The sequence below is a fragment of the Mycena indigotica genome (genome assembly GCF_014461135.1).
Source record: "Mycena indigotica strain 171206Taipei chromosome Unknown Mind.scaff0009, whole genome shotgun sequence".
Taxonomy (NCBI): Eukaryota; Fungi; Basidiomycota; class Agaricomycetes; order Agaricales; family Mycenaceae; genus Mycena; species Mycena indigotica.
The window spans coordinates 1,827,633-1,841,760 of record NW_023503008.1 but is presented as its reverse complement, the minus strand read 5'-3'; the positions used below and the strand labels follow the sequence as shown (position 1 = coordinate 1,841,760).

Below are 14,128 nucleotides of genomic sequence, written 5' to 3'. Positions count from 1 at the left end.
TCGACACCAATCTTATGACGTGTGAAAAGTTGTCTTGATCTCGGCCATCAAGCCGATCAGACGAAATCAGATAAAATCTTCTGTATCTACTTACACCGTCCCAGTACTCAAGCGATCCAAGACTTGGATAAATCCACCGGGGTCCAATATATCGGTGCCCCCATATGTTACGCGCTTGCCAGTTCTGCCAGCCCACTCTTCCAAATTCCCATACTCGACATAACCTGCACCACCAACAACAAAGACCAGACTCTCAGCAAAAGCCATACGACGACTTTTCCCGGACCCACTACTGCCTGGGCCTCCAGCACCACCAGGCCCAAAAGCAGAGGCTTTAGGGGATCGAGGGTCAAGGAACAGATAGTCATCCGTTTCTTGCAAGGATGCATTCGATGCACTCGCAGAATCCATCAACGCTTCAGTTATACGGGTCACAGGGAGAAGCTTGTTTGCGGGCAGGAAGTTCTTCACACCCGAAAACAGCCCTTCTAGACTTGTTTGAGTAAACTATCCATGATTAAATTGACGTTAATGCGCTCAAAAAAAAAGTCTTGCCTTGCCCTGAAGGAAACGATTGAACAATTCTGTGCCTGTGCTGTCGTTACCACTAGGCGTGCCAGGGCCAGTTGAAGCTGAGAAAGATCCCATGCCCATTCTTTCAACCTCGCGAAGCTTGCGAACATACTCGAAGGGGCCGACGCTGACACCCGCATTTTTGAGCTCTTTCTCTAGTTCGTTTATGTCCTCCTTGGAAAGCGCGTTGTCCGAGCCTCTGGACAGGAAAAAGACTAGCACAAAACGCAATTTATCTTCAGGACTTAAAGCTGGTGAGTCGCCTCGAAGCGTCGCAAGAACGGTTTGAGTAGACTTGGTCATATGAGCAAATATAAAAAGAGAGCATATTCACTCAACTTGCTTGCCAATCGCCTCCTCGAAACTGAACAATTCATCCAAACCACGCTTCTTGATCTGCTCCAACAATGCCGTGGCGATATTCATATGCGTATCGAGTGTAGCTTTTCGGGCTGTGAGTTCAGGGAGTTGAGTGATAGCAGCTTTCAGATGGGCTGCGTTGGCGGACAAGTCACTGGAGCGGTGGAGTCAATGTAACACCATATAGACAAGCACAAACTCACAGTTGCGCTATGTCATTGACATCGCTGACTCCCGTACTTCGGGTTATCTCAGCAGCATCGCTCTTATACTTGGTCAGTTCAGCATCGATTTCCTCGGCCACTTGGGGGAATGGATTAGCCGCATTTCGCGCCCAGAAAAAGTCTTTCGAGTCAAGGTCGTATGAACGCTTAGGTTGTGGAGGGGAACCTGTTGTCGCAGGTACCACCACTCGGTTCAAGTTCATGTGGAAGCAATCAGAAATCAGGGCTTGATAAGTCCAGCCATGTAATATGGGAGATGTGAGGTCGAGATTCCGATCTAATATGAGTAACACTGCGAGAGAATAAGCAGACATTGTGCATAAATCAGGAAGTACTGACAGGGGCGTTGGAGACCAGCAAGTCCAGATGAGTCTTGGGCAAAAAGCGCGTTGGAGTTGGAGGAATGACGAGAAGCCATTAGAAGGGCATCACGTATTTTGGTTTCCAGCTTTTTAGCGATCATTTCTGCAGCATTTCCTCGAGGACATCGTATATACGGCACGTGACCTAGTGAAATTCAAAAAAGATATACTTTTGCAGGAGAAAGATATACCGGCCGTTGCAACAACGCTAAAAAGGCCATTGGCGATACGCTCTATTTCAGCCTCAATTTGTTGCTCCGTTGAGGTAGGTGAATTGAGAATCGTGTAGGATGATATTTCTGCATTTGTCGTACCAGTTTGTGGTGATGGTTGAGGTGGAGGGAGTAGCGAGAAGAGCGTAGGTGACGGGGTAATAAAGGAGAGGTATTGGTCAAGAACCTAGCTTCTTCATTAAATCTGTGTGCAACGACAATGAAGGCGTACCTGTTCGACAGCATCGCCCGTTCCGTCCCGCGCAACCAAGGCAGCAAGTTCCTCCAGAAGAGCTCGCGGCAAAGGTTCGACAAAGTTCAAGTGAAAGGACTCATAGAGAGATTTCTCTAGATCTTCCGCTATTCTTTTGACGTTTTGCAAGGTAGGTGACACAAAATAAACAGCAGGAACGTCTGGAAGAGGAGGTCGAGGTGAATGAAGCTGCCTGTGCCCCGTGAGATGGATAAGCATAAGTGGAGAGTTTTGGACGCACACATGAAGGGTAACACCAACATCGCGTAGGTCTTGTACGCGCAATATAGTGGCTAGCACATCCTTCGTTTGCTGATCTAGTATCAGCACTTTCCAAACGGGTGGGCCTGATGGCGGTGGGGTCTTGAAGCCAGAGCCAGCTTTCCCTGAGGATTCCGGTGCGTTATTGAGATTCAAGACAGAGAGAAGGGCTTCGGTCTGCGCTTGTTGTAAAGTTGGCGTCGTAGTCTGAGCTTAATTCAGTAAGATAGCTCCAGGTACAATGCCAAACGAACATGTTTGATGTTGCTCGCCATTTTGACGCGCCTTGGATCGTGGTGAGACACGTCCGGTGTCACGTTGTGACCATGACCCGCCATCTCTTCGATCACTAAGTCGATGGAGGTTGAAAGAATTATTGAACAACTCAAAGCACCCATCGCGGACCTCGATACACTTCTTCATCTGCTTACTCCTCCACTAGCGTGTCTCTCTCTTCTTCCGCCACGATTCAACATCTACCATGTCCATCCTTTACCTGCTGCTGCCTTTCAAGTTCCACGACACATGGCTATGTTTCAACGCGAAATATTGAGCCACGTCGGCCCTACTTGGGAAGCGGTGCTGGCTGAGCAACAATTAGACTCTTTACTCGAGCAATATCTCTGTCCTGATCTTTTTTCATTCAATTCCCCAGCGGCAGGCGACGTGTCTCTTCTTGCTTACTCGACCCTCATGTCGCTCCCATTCACGGATTACTCTATCCGAGTTCTAGTGCGGCTATCAGAGCGCTATCCAATTGACCGCCTCTTTGTCGCTGTGTTCTCGCACGATGCTCATGATAAAAAGCGAATGCGTCAGTGGGAAGATTGCGTTCGGAATCACGCATCCGTTCCCGCTCGACTAGCGAATGCTCTTCAAGGCCATGATGTCCCGGCACCACTTGAACATAGCTCTTATTTCGCCAACGTTTGCAAACGAACGGAGTGTGCTGTCGCTGCCCTTACCGCTCCTCCCAGAGGTTGGTCGGTAGCTCTCTCGTTTGATTTCACTCATGAAACAAAGAATACGAGATCTCTGCGCTTGCCTATCTACTGACCAAACTTGTCAACATTGGCATGTTCCCCCCTGTCCCTCCTTCATCGCCCAGAGAAGTGTCTTTCTTCGAGGTATGCCTTCCTCAAATTCGGGCTCGCCTCGCAAAGACGACTGCCCTTGCGTATGCCTCATCATGGACATCAATTCTTCGAGAAATTCCATCAACCTTGAATTTACAATCCGTCTTGATATGTCTATTCGCAAACTTGCGCGCAGATGCTGGGGTTTCATCTTCCCATAGCGACCGTATGGTGGTCAAAGAGGAATCACTGTTTCTCTTGGGCTTTATCAAGCTTCCTGACTCTGACGATTGGTGGGATGTTATCTTGGCCACACTTTTGTCACGAGACTGGAGCGAAGCTCATGCCAGGATCTTTGTAGGCTGGATCTCGCAGCTGGAGAATGGAGAGAGAGGTAAGTATCTTCATGGAACCTGGCAATAACTTGACTTTCTACAGCGTTAGAAGGGCTCCTGGATTTCGTCATTGACATCTGGGCAAACCCAGACCATGTCAAGCATTCGTTGATAAATCGACATCATTGTACGTCCTACCTACTCAATGGTGTTGGATTCCATCCAACGAGAATTGCAGATGTTACCTCTCTTCTCCTCATTACGACGTCGTACCTGCCTCGCTCGTCCTCCAAGCTATCATTAATCGCCTTTTCCGCACCTCTCATTTCTGGCGTGGGAGAATATATAGCTCATCTTGACGAGTCAGTTCGTCGCTGTGGCATGCTAGTCGCCGAAATCATAGCGGAACTCGGTGGAAAGAAGCTTGATTTTGGTGACTGGGATGGCGCTGCAGTATCAAAGACGTGGCCCCGACAAATGCGAGAGCTCTTGAAGAACCGTGACGTGGACATTAAGCACAATCCCAATCCAGACATCATAGACCAGACATCACTCTTGGCCCCGCCTGAGCCTGTGGAAAACCATATGACGCAAGATTCAGGGTATGACTCAGACGACTCTTTAACGGGTTACATATCCCCGCCATCTTCTCGTTCCGCTTCCCCTACTCCTTCCGAACTCGCAGAGATCGAGAAAGAGCCGACTATCGGGGTTGGGGTGACAAAGGTGCCACGCCCAGTGTACCTCACTCAGCTTGGTGCATTGATCCGACCCACGGGAGGCATGAACTCGGACGAAGCAAAGCTGGCTAGCGACTTGGAAATGGGCATGGACTGTGCAGAGGAACTCATACGCAAGAAAAGAGGTTATGGTTCTGAGCTCGGTGCGAGAACCATTTCTTCAAGAAGATATACTCATTCTAACAGAGGAAAATGCTGTAAATCTCGTGTATGGCTTTGTTGGTGCTCAAAACAACTACGAGCTTGAGGGCTTCAGTTCCAAACGGCAAGCTGCTCTAACGGCACTTGTTACTTGTGTTCCGCGTATCTCAGCTCCCACCATTATCGAGGAGTTCTTCAAGAACCAATACTCGATTGACCAACGATTTGCGATGCTAAACGCACTTGCACTGGGAGCAAGAGAGCTGGCATCATTGCCCGTGCCGCAGTCTTCACTCCAAGCACCTCACATCGCATTCCCTAGCAAAATTCTCCCTCTACGCTTGCATCAAAAGTATACTGAGGATTCTTCGTCATCCAGCGTCCTTCCGCGGCTGCTGGATGACATCAGCCGAAACGCTCTGGATCGTGACATTGATTCGACTATCGATAAAGTACCAGCGTTGGTGCGAGAGCGTCGCCTGAAAGTACAATCTCGCCCCCCTCTCCAACCAGCTCGATCGGAACGTCCATCCATGGTAACAGCCCCACGAACAACTACATTTACTGAAGTTGCTTCCCAATATTTCGTTGGTCCCATGATCAACAGGTTTTGGCTCTTCTTTCGCGATGAACAGACTCGAGAAGAACGCACACTGCATCTCCAAGGGAGGCATCGGTATCATGGTGCAGGAACTGGTCTTGTTCTGAACCCGCTTGTCCTATCTCACTTCCTCACTACTTTGGCTATCGTTGCACATGCGGCGAGGAATTCAATGGAGTGGTTGGCTGTGATAGCTCCTCAGGCTTTGGAAGTCGCCCTGACTCTGGGCACTAAGCCTATATCTGATGAAGATGGTGGTGATTCGAAAGACGCATCTGTCTTGTCTGCGGCCTTAGAATTGGCATTAGTGGTAGTCGACGGATGTCTGGAAATCGACGGAGGCAGGTCGCTAGGACTTGATCATACGGCCTTACTATTTGGAACGGGTGAATGGGCGGGTTTAGTATTTTCTCGCCTCGAAAAAGGACTGCTTGTTGAAGGTGGAGGTGGTGCTCAGGAGGTTAAACTCAAAAGAGCGGCAGCGGGTGTACTGTTAAAAGTTGACAGCCTAACTTCGAGATGGCGTAGGTCGATGATTGATGTAACTTAGTCGAGCATGGTACCAGCGAGTGTAGGTAGTCTTGGGTGGATTGATGAACGCGCAGGCGTGAGTTGCACGTGATGTTAATGATCTGTTGACGCGTTGGGATTGGTGGCTGTGTTCAATTTATGGCTCCTGTTTAAATTAGGACGGTCACGTTCACGGCCGTCAACTCTACCTCAAACCACGACCATCGCAAAGAATATGTCCGCATCTGCAGCCGTCGCTCCAGTCTCTGCCTCTGCTTCGGCGCCGGCATCGAAACAAGACAAACCAGCGTCGAAGAAAGCACCGACTTCGAAACCCAAGGCCAAAACAACAGCGGCCAAGAAATCGACTGCCACGAAGGCCAAGGCCTCTAAGGCGAACCCCGCCCATCCAACATGGAAGGAAATCATTACGGTGAATCTACTTGTACTAGATTGCATAGCTTGCCACCAACAACGGGCCATAGGAATGCATTGTCAACGCCGAATCGCCCCGGACTGGAGTGTCGCGCAACGCGATTAAGAAGGTTCGTATTGTCTAACCATACATGAAGCCACTCACTTACGATGAGCCACAGTACGCTGAGGACCAATACAAACTGAGCAGCGCTGCCGATGTTTCTCACTTGAACCGGGCTATTGTTTCCGGGGTCGAATCGGGCATCTTTGTCCAGCCCAAGGGACCCTCTGGATGCGTGAAGCTCGCACCCAAGAACCGTGGTGATTCATCGAAGGAGGTCCGTGTCCAATTTTCTGTCTTATCGGCACGCCCCTAACTTGTTGTCTCAGAACTCTAAGCCGGTGTCAAAGACCTCATCGAAGCCTGCAGTGAAGAAAGCTGCACCGGCCAAGACTGCCAAAGCGACGTCGACTAAAGCGGTATCGAAGCCGAAAACAACGACGAAGGCCAAGGCTGCCACTACCACCAAGTCAACAAAGGCCACACCAGCTAAGAAGTCGACGACAACAACAACGACCAAGAAGACAGTTGCTGGCAAGGCCAAGGCACCGACAACGAAGAAGGCGAGCTCGACTGCTGCAAAGGCTAAGAAGGTCTGTTGTTGTCGTGGTTTCCTCTCTATCTCGTCGCTCACTCTTTCTAGGCTGTCGTTGGGAAGAAGCCTGCTGCAACACCGAAAGCAAAGGCGACTACGACCAAGGCTGCACCGAAGAAGGCTGCCGCTTCCAAACCAACAAGCAAGCCTCGTTCAGGCGCCAAGAGGGCGACTTGATCCTCTTCATTCGTGCATCTCGTTCCCTATCTTATTTGTCCTACAGTGCTGTACTATTATTTTGTACTTTATCAGCTTTGTTTGTCCGATTTCTTGTCATCCACTTTTACTTGAAGTAATCGGTTGCCAAAGGAGCCACTGCTGCCCATGCCTCATCGAGTACTGTCAATACTTCTTTCGCTGTGCTTGGTGAGCCGACTGTGGTTGGAACAAGTGAGGTCTCACGGAGAGGTCCCTTTTCCAAGTCCAAGAGATTCTGTTAGGTCAACGCTCTTAGTGCCGTATGAAAATACTTGATTTCTTACCTGCTGGATATGGGTAAGATTGGATGCTCCTACATTCATTAGAGCTGACGGTTCATAGTACTTGACCTGCTTTACCAATGATGATCGAGTCTCCGTGCTCCCGGGCCATTAAGCTATGATGAGAAAGCCACCGCAAGGCAACCTCGGCCATGGTCAGATTGTACTCTTTGACTACCATACGAATCGTGCTCAAAGCCTTGAAGTAAGATTCGTTCCAGTATCTATTAGACATCAGCAACGACATGTAGTCGAGTTAGATCCTATAACCTTTGGCGATAATTCTGGGCAATGGCTGATTAGAGCCGTTGTTTGACCCCAAAACATTTGTCAACTGACCTTCCCTTGAACCCTTGTTGGGTCAAACCGCGATCCCGGCTCTGGCACATCATCGAGAGACATGTATCGGTCCGTGAAGAATCCTCCCGCCACTGCCAACTGCATGATAAAGCGAAATCGAGAGCATTGGACATACGTGGGTTGAACTCGTAGAAGCTGATGCCGAATTTCCGTAGACAGGGAAACAGCTCTGGCTCGACATTGCGATGGATCACGTTATAAATACCCTGGTACGCGGTGGGTTGGATATAGCCGTTAGCCTTGCAAATGCCGACGATCTCTGCGACCTCCCACCTATAGCCGGTCAAAACAAAACCGAAAACCCGAAAAAAAAACTCACGCTGCGTAATTGGAGATTCCAAAGCGCTTGAAGTAACCTTCTCTATATAAGTCGTCCACTGCCTTCATCGTGGTCTCATAAGGGGTAGAGTGGTCTGGAGCATGGAGATACCACATCTCAATTGAGCTGGGCAAGCAGTATTGAGGATCGTTCAAGTGAAAGACAATAGTTTCTACTCAGCGTTCAAGGCTTTCAACGACAGTAAAAGATTCTTCCTGAGATCCTGCTGTGACGTCTGGCCTATGAAGCTAACGCCAGTCTAACGACCCACCTGAGGAGAGTGGGTAATATCCACACGCGGAGCCAGTTTGGTCTCCAGAGCAAAGCCATCCTGTTTCCAGTCAATGCGACCAAGGTATTCTTCACTTGTTCCTCCGCAGTAAGTCCGCGCCGAGTCAATTTCTGTATGGCCATGACTTCGAAAAGCGTCCAGAATGGCTTTCACATCTTCCAGTTTGTTAACGCGTGCGCCTGACTCCGGCGCGCCAAAAGTCATTGCACCCTGACGGGCTCAGTGAGAGCTTGCAATCTTATCGCCTTCAAGCAGACCATAACGACATTGAGACGACTTGTTTGCATGGTAGTTGGGTGAGAGTTAGACTCGTACTTATCAAGGTTGTGGTGTGACGACCAATCAGCTGTCTGATGTTTGGAAGAATACCGCGACGACTGCCCGTTCTACGCTCTCGAGCGCTTTCAACTACGCCATCCAGGCGCTCGGATGCACTATTCATTGTGAGGGACTTATATATGGCTCTCCGTCCCGTTCCCTCATGACTTTGCAGCACCGCGACACTCCATATAACAACCCCCAAGTAATTTATAGCCAACAACAGTCTCCCGGCCATAACTAACTCTTTGTCTAGATAGAATTCAAGTTCAACCCCGAGAACCTAACTCGCGCAAAAGAGATAATCTCCCATTACCCGACACAGTACAAGAAAGCTGCTGTCATCCCACTGCTTGACCTTGGACAACGGCAAAACAAGGGATGGACGAGTATTAGCGTGATGAACTACGTGGCAGAGCTTCTAGAAATGCCTCCCATGCGTGTCTATGAAGTGGCAACATTCTACACCATGTTCAACAGGTGCGTCGTCGTTTGACCGCTTACTTACTCTAACATTGGGACCCAGAGAACCTATCGGCACTAACTTTGTTCAAGTCTGCACGACTACGCCTTGCATGCTAAGAGGCTCAACTGATATTCTCAATACTACCTTGTCGCATCTGGGCGGAATTAAGCCGGGCGAAACCACGAAGGATGGCAAATTCACAGTGATCGAAGTCGAATGTCAAGGAGCGTGCAGCAATGCACCCATGCTGGTTGTTAACGACGATTTCTACGTAGGATCTTTCCATAGGATTTCACCCACGGACTAAAGACTCCATAGGAAGACTTGACCCCCGAATCCACCAAAAAAATCTTAGACGCGTTTTCCAGAGGTGAAAAACCCAAGCCTGGCCCTCAAAGTAGTCGGCAGACGAGTGAAAATTCTGCTGGTCTCACTGCCCTCACAAGCAAAGTAAGTCTCGATCTCAGACATCATGATTCACGGGTTCCGATAACTTTGGCTAGCCGTACGGACCTGGGGAGCATTGTTCACCCGAATTCCAGTAGAACATGTACTCTTGCAACTTGCTAATCATCGCCTTCTCCATCGTCGTATCCGTGACTGCCCATTCCACCTTCTGGGAGTCGATGAAGCAGGTAACTATAACAATGAGCGTTGTCCGTTAACTAGAAGCGAAGGGAAACCCACTCGATTTCCTCCTTGAGGTCGTGGCAATAGCGATCTAAATACACATTAGTACCTTCGACCAGACCACAAAACTGGAAGTACCCAAGGGCAAGTCGCCATAGTCGGTGCCGAAGGGGTCTTCTATCTCTTGTGCTAACCGAAAATTCACTTGGGACGAAGTAGAATTGATGAACGCAAACCTATTCCTTCAATACCCTATCAAACCAGCATCATGAGCTAACGCGCGCGACGCAGCAATAGACGTACCATGAACGTGAAGGCCACCACAGTGACCAGGGGAATCTGCAATAGTCAGTGTTACCAACCCAAGACAGAGAGGCAGCTTACCATAGCCCAGCCCAATTCTTTGACAAGTGTCATAGGTAATGCGAAGAGGTAGAGGGTAACGCATTGCTTCAAGTGGATCCCATCTAGCACCAGTCAGTGAGGAACGACCCCAAAGCTTGGCGAACTGACATGATACCGGAATCGGCGTATTAGCAACACGCTCCATCGACGTTAGTTGATCTGTCATGCTTTGGACACTGGGAAGAGAAGGTCAGCTCGTATATTCAACTCAGAAGGCACTTGCAGCCCAGTCATTGCGTTAGTACCTGCCAACATGAGCAAAAGATGGACATAACATTCCGAGACACTGACCGGCTGGACCTACAGTCTCCAGGAAGCCCTCACGTCTGAACAGGAAAAGTAGACGAGTGATCTCGTGCCCGATGCTTCTCAAACGATCAGGGCTTGCCGATCCATAGACAGAATACGAACACCAGAGGTAAAGGCATCGACGCATCGTCGGCAAAGGGGTGAAATTCGACTGTGCGGTGGGTTCCGGCCAAAAGCGGGGTGTTTGCAGAGGTCATATCATGCTTGCTGCGTTTCGCTCGGACTCGCTTGGTTGCATCGCCTTTATTAAGAGTATCCGTTGATTTCCCACTCAAAGCGGATAGCGAGCCTGCCATAGCAGTCGCAGCATAAGTACCGCCGGGTGTGGTGTGTTGTGTGTTATAGCCAGTCTCATCGGAGCGAACGAATGATGTTGGAAGAACTCCCTTGTAGTCATCCCAATGCATGCCATCTTCACCGCGCAGGTAATGCTATCGAAATTGGTTAATGTCGCGTGAAACACGGGAAGTGGATGTACTTTGGTCGCATAGACGAAAGACAGGCAAAGATGCAACGCCTCTTTTTTTCTGCGATAGAGTTGGTGAGCTGTTACCTCCGACGTTGGTGTTTTGCCTTTTGCGAAAGCGGGTTGTTCGTCGGTGGGGGGTAAAGCAACGTTAATCCAGATAAGCCGACTGAGATTCCTAACGTTGGAGCAGAGGGTCCCAAAACATTTTCGGCCTTCCCAGTATCGATCATATGAAGTTCTGGTGTGGATAAGCCAATGAGCTTAGCTCGCGATGAGCACTGACCCATTCCTAACCAATAGATTTTTAGTTGTGAAGGAAGGCTTCAGCGAACGCACCGAAATACGAGAATTAAGCCCACCTAGGAAAGGACATGGAATGCAACTTCTGGACTAGTAGACATGACACACCACCACACTGAGCATCGGTACAATTGAGTTCGAAAGCGACATAGTATGGCCCCTGTGGTCCGCATACGCTACAGCGGTCGCGAAAAGAGTAACAGTGATAACTGGACGTTGCTAAGTATGAGGTGAGCTAGAATATTTCAGTCTTACCTGGTCCGAATATCCGACTAATGATGCTGCCTTTGAGACGAAATACATCAGGGAGCCAGGAATACTTTAAAACCGTTCAGCGGAAAAGCGGAATGACAAAGGTACAACCTTTCGGAGGTGGCGGCGTTTTATGGTGGGCTATTGGACGGTTCAGCTATTCTGTTGGCGTATCAGGGAAATAGATCCATTACTCGTAACGTTGGCAGCACTGAGGCCAGCGTTGTCTTGTTCGTGGAGGTCATGATCAAGAGGAAACGGTCAGGTGATCCGCACTACCGTAACATTCAGTTATTTGAAAGTTTGGGCGGCGACCAGCCATATTATACGTGTATTTTATTTGGTTTGTATTGTGTAAACTGAAAATGCTCGACTGTTGAAGACTAGTCCAAAGTAAAAGGGAGTCTAACATGCTCAAAAACTCAATACATCGAACTGGAAAGGCGAGAAACTGAGTTCATCTAGTTCGTAGCATGGCGACGCGACATCGTGAGTGGTTGTCCGCCAAAATGATGAAGTTGAGCGTAAAAGAACGGGTGACGCAAGTGTGAGCCCTTTTTGCTGCTCTGGAGATGATGTTGACGTGCGATTCTGGGAGTAGGACAAACGGCGCGAGATCTGCTGAGACCTCGACAAGAAAACACGCGAAAACTGTTTAGTGAGATGGAAGACTGGCGACTGGGGGCTTGAAAACACAGGGGAGGAGTTCTCGTCGATGTGGCATGGAATCCGTTTAGGAGTGGCTTTGAGAGGAATGAAGGGACTTTGGTTTCGCGGAGTGAGAGGAGTCCGGAAATTGCTGGGCGAGATGAGGCTAGGTGGAGGTGCTTTGAAGGATAGAAGCGCCGATTGATTCTTAAGACGCCGAACAGCAAGCGATGGCAATGGGGGCTTCGAGCGTACGCTGTCTGAAACTTTAAGTTAACACAGGGCTGAGAAAGTAACACGGAAACGCGCATGTTTTAGCTAAGACATCGCGCACAGTGGCAGAGATTTGACGCCGGGAGGTTGTGATGCCTTCTTTTCTGAGAATGCGGCGAGCGAATCGCGTCAGGTTTTGGGTTTTTCGGAGAGAATGAGGCCGAAGGGATAGCGCTAAGAAGTAGGCTTGGAGCTATACTCGCGATTCAACAGTTGAGACTGCATACCTTGAACAAGTGCAGAATTGTCATGGAAAGAGTTTCGCTTCATGACGATGGTGGGTGGAAAGAGATGGCTATTACATAATGCTGTCAGCTCTTTGGTTTACAATGTCTGGGGTGTTGTGGAATACTCAGGAGGCATTCTTCTTTGAGCCTCGACCATGCAAAGTCAACCAGAATCATCGCCAGCAGAGGTAGCTGCGGTTGTCGTTTTCTATATAGTCGCTGCTCTCATAGTTGGTGCTTTCCCGCTCACGAATAGCAGTTGACGCCTCCACAGATGGTCTTCGTCAATAAAGCAGTCCTCAATCACACTCCAGACCTGCCATTTACCTTCCTTGTTTGTTTGTTTGATTCCCAGTTTAATGCATTCGGTCAAATAGCGTTTTCATAGTGGGTCCAAACATCCGTTGCTGTTGGCTTGCTTCGAATCTTAGCCTTCCTCAATACCACTCGACTTGCATCTCATATGCCCCAATTCAAGCTTCCGATGTTCAATATTGTCACATTCCAGGCTTTACTCCCGTACCTCATAATGGGTGTTTCGGGGCTGATATTCAACACTCTCTGCCTTGCTGGTGTCGACGCCGCGTTTTTCCAGGTCCCTCCCTGCAAAATCTTCTCTCTGTGAACCTGAACTCAGCATAGATTGCACGAGGACTATTGCTTCCTTTTACAATTGGCCTTTCTGCTCTGCAACTTCACGCACGACCGAGCTCTCAAATACTTCTCGCAGCCGGAATTGTCTCTGTTGGATTTCTTATCGGCAGCACCCCGACATTCTACTACAATGTCACCTCGTCGTTGACTTCTGGTGGTCGTATTTCGCATGAGTCCGCGATGGGACTGGTTTATGGGATCATTTCCTCCTTTATCCTTTCGGTGCATGCAGTTCTGAAAAAATCAGCTCTCGGACATGTTGACCAGTCGGTGATCACGCTTTCGTACTGTGGCAATCTCTTCATGACAACCTTACTCGTCCCTTGCATTATACTTCATGGAGAGCTCTCTGTGATTCACAAGAAGTTCGACACTGAGTCAACCACCTATTGGACACCATTCATCATTGGATCGTTAGTCACGGGGGTGTTTGGGTTTCTACTCGGAATCTCGCATTCTCTCTCGATCAAAGTCACCTCTCCGATAACGCATATGTTCTCATCGGTCAGGACTAGATTCATTTGGCATGGCTACTTATTGACTCACCTCTTACAGGCTGCGAAAGGCGTCATACAAACTCTGCTTGGCATATGGATCTTTGGGGACATCATGACTTTGTTCGTCTCTGGCCCCTTTTTCTTCTTTTTTGTTCACCAACTCTGCCAAGATCGCGCGTCTTCTCCATCACTATAATCACAAGCGGGACCGTATATTTTACATTTCTGCAAACCCGAGCCAAGCCCAAGCATCGTCTTCCCAAGGCAAATGTCAAGCAGGATATCGAGAGTCAAGCGCTGTTGGACCCTTCTGACCTGAGCGAGGAAAAGAAACAAATATTCGAAGGGAAGCCCGGTCCAGGATGGGTTGTACGTTCTGAGCACGAGGAACATGTTGAGCTCGATGTTCTAAGGCAGAAATCAGAGAAGGCCGAAAACGGTCCCGTTGCATTGAATGGTTTTGCACTAGGCAACATCAAGAGTTGAGCAGTAATGTAGCTGACTGTCCC

At 49.1% G+C, this 14,128-nt stretch overlaps 6 protein-coding genes across 6 annotated transcripts; 3 read left to right on the top strand and 3 right to left on the bottom strand.

Moving 5' to 3' along the window:
- Positions 1 to 90: 90 nt before the first annotated feature.
- Positions 91 to 2,553, bottom strand: MIND_01048100 (Sly1 vesicle trafficking sec1-like protein; the record flags this gene model as incomplete). The annotated part of the gene is made up of 9 exons (XM_037367067.1): positions 2,500 to 2,553; positions 2,226 to 2,452; positions 1,964 to 2,177; positions 1,711 to 1,918; positions 1,497 to 1,664; positions 1,137 to 1,449; positions 913 to 1,087; positions 556 to 867; positions 91 to 507 (listed from the first exon to the last, which is right to left on the bottom strand). Exons 1-9 carry the CDS (start codon positions 2,518 to 2,520, stop codon positions 91 to 93), a joined length of 2,055 nt encoding a protein of 684 aa, XP_037216461.1. The 5' UTR covers positions 2,521 to 2,553.
- A 49-nt stretch (positions 2,554 to 2,602) lies between these two features.
- Positions 2,603 to 6,898, top strand: MIND_01048000 (Telomere-reg-2 domain-containing protein; the record flags this gene model as incomplete). Its single annotated transcript, XM_037367066.1, has 10 exons — positions 2,603 to 3,224; positions 3,269 to 3,715; positions 3,760 to 3,843; positions 3,895 to 4,539; positions 4,583 to 5,662; positions 5,828 to 6,081; positions 6,134 to 6,193; positions 6,245 to 6,403; positions 6,456 to 6,719; positions 6,770 to 6,898. The coding sequence occupies 10 exons, from the start codon at positions 2,603 to 2,605 to the stop codon at positions 6,896 to 6,898; spliced, it is 3,744 nt and encodes a 1,247-aa protein (XP_037216460.1).
- Positions 6,899 to 7,004: 106 nt separating this feature from the next.
- On the bottom strand, positions 7,005 to 8,458 carry MIND_01047900 (Aldo-ket-red domain-containing protein; the record flags this gene model as incomplete). The annotated part of the gene is made up of 10 exons (XM_037367065.1): positions 7,005 to 7,154; positions 7,204 to 7,232; positions 7,279 to 7,424; positions 7,471 to 7,484; positions 7,540 to 7,631; positions 7,676 to 7,833; positions 7,880 to 8,005; positions 8,056 to 8,102; positions 8,151 to 8,381; positions 8,429 to 8,458. The coding sequence occupies 10 exons, from the start codon at positions 8,456 to 8,458 to the stop codon at positions 7,005 to 7,007; spliced, it is 1,023 nt and encodes a 340-aa protein (XP_037216459.1).
- On the top strand, positions 8,292 to 9,500 carry MIND_01047800 (uncharacterized protein; the record flags this gene model as incomplete). Its single annotated transcript, XM_037367064.1, has 7 exons — positions 8,292 to 8,344; positions 8,395 to 8,467; positions 8,518 to 8,694; positions 8,746 to 8,969; positions 9,016 to 9,226; positions 9,274 to 9,405; positions 9,459 to 9,500. The coding sequence occupies 7 exons, from the start codon at positions 8,292 to 8,294 to the stop codon at positions 9,498 to 9,500; spliced, it is 912 nt and encodes a 303-aa protein (XP_037216458.1).
- A 21-nt stretch (positions 9,501 to 9,521) lies between these two features.
- On the bottom strand, positions 9,522 to 12,511 carry MIND_01047700 (uncharacterized protein; the record flags this gene model as incomplete). Its single annotated transcript, XM_037367063.1, has 21 exons — positions 9,522 to 9,594; positions 9,643 to 9,676; positions 9,724 to 9,774; positions 9,822 to 9,837; positions 9,889 to 9,924; positions 9,970 to 10,052; positions 10,099 to 10,166; positions 10,214 to 10,235; positions 10,282 to 10,355; positions 10,402 to 10,730; positions 10,778 to 11,006; positions 11,052 to 11,057; positions 11,105 to 11,127; positions 11,177 to 11,277; positions 11,324 to 11,387; positions 11,432 to 11,461; positions 11,515 to 11,595; positions 11,650 to 11,703; positions 11,750 to 12,224; positions 12,274 to 12,415; positions 12,469 to 12,511. 21 exons carry the CDS (start codon positions 12,509 to 12,511, stop codon positions 9,522 to 9,524), a joined length of 2,034 nt encoding a protein of 677 aa, XP_037216457.1.
- A 112-nt stretch (positions 12,512 to 12,623) lies between these two features.
- On the top strand, positions 12,624 to 14,105 carry MIND_01047600 (TPT domain-containing protein; the record flags this gene model as incomplete). The annotated part of the gene is made up of 6 exons (XM_037367062.1): positions 12,624 to 12,698; positions 12,743 to 12,802; positions 12,857 to 13,063; positions 13,111 to 13,626; positions 13,678 to 13,739; positions 13,790 to 14,105. 6 exons carry the CDS (start codon positions 12,624 to 12,626, stop codon positions 14,103 to 14,105), a joined length of 1,236 nt encoding a protein of 411 aa, XP_037216456.1.
- Between the last annotated feature and the right edge of the window lie 23 nt (positions 14,106 to 14,128).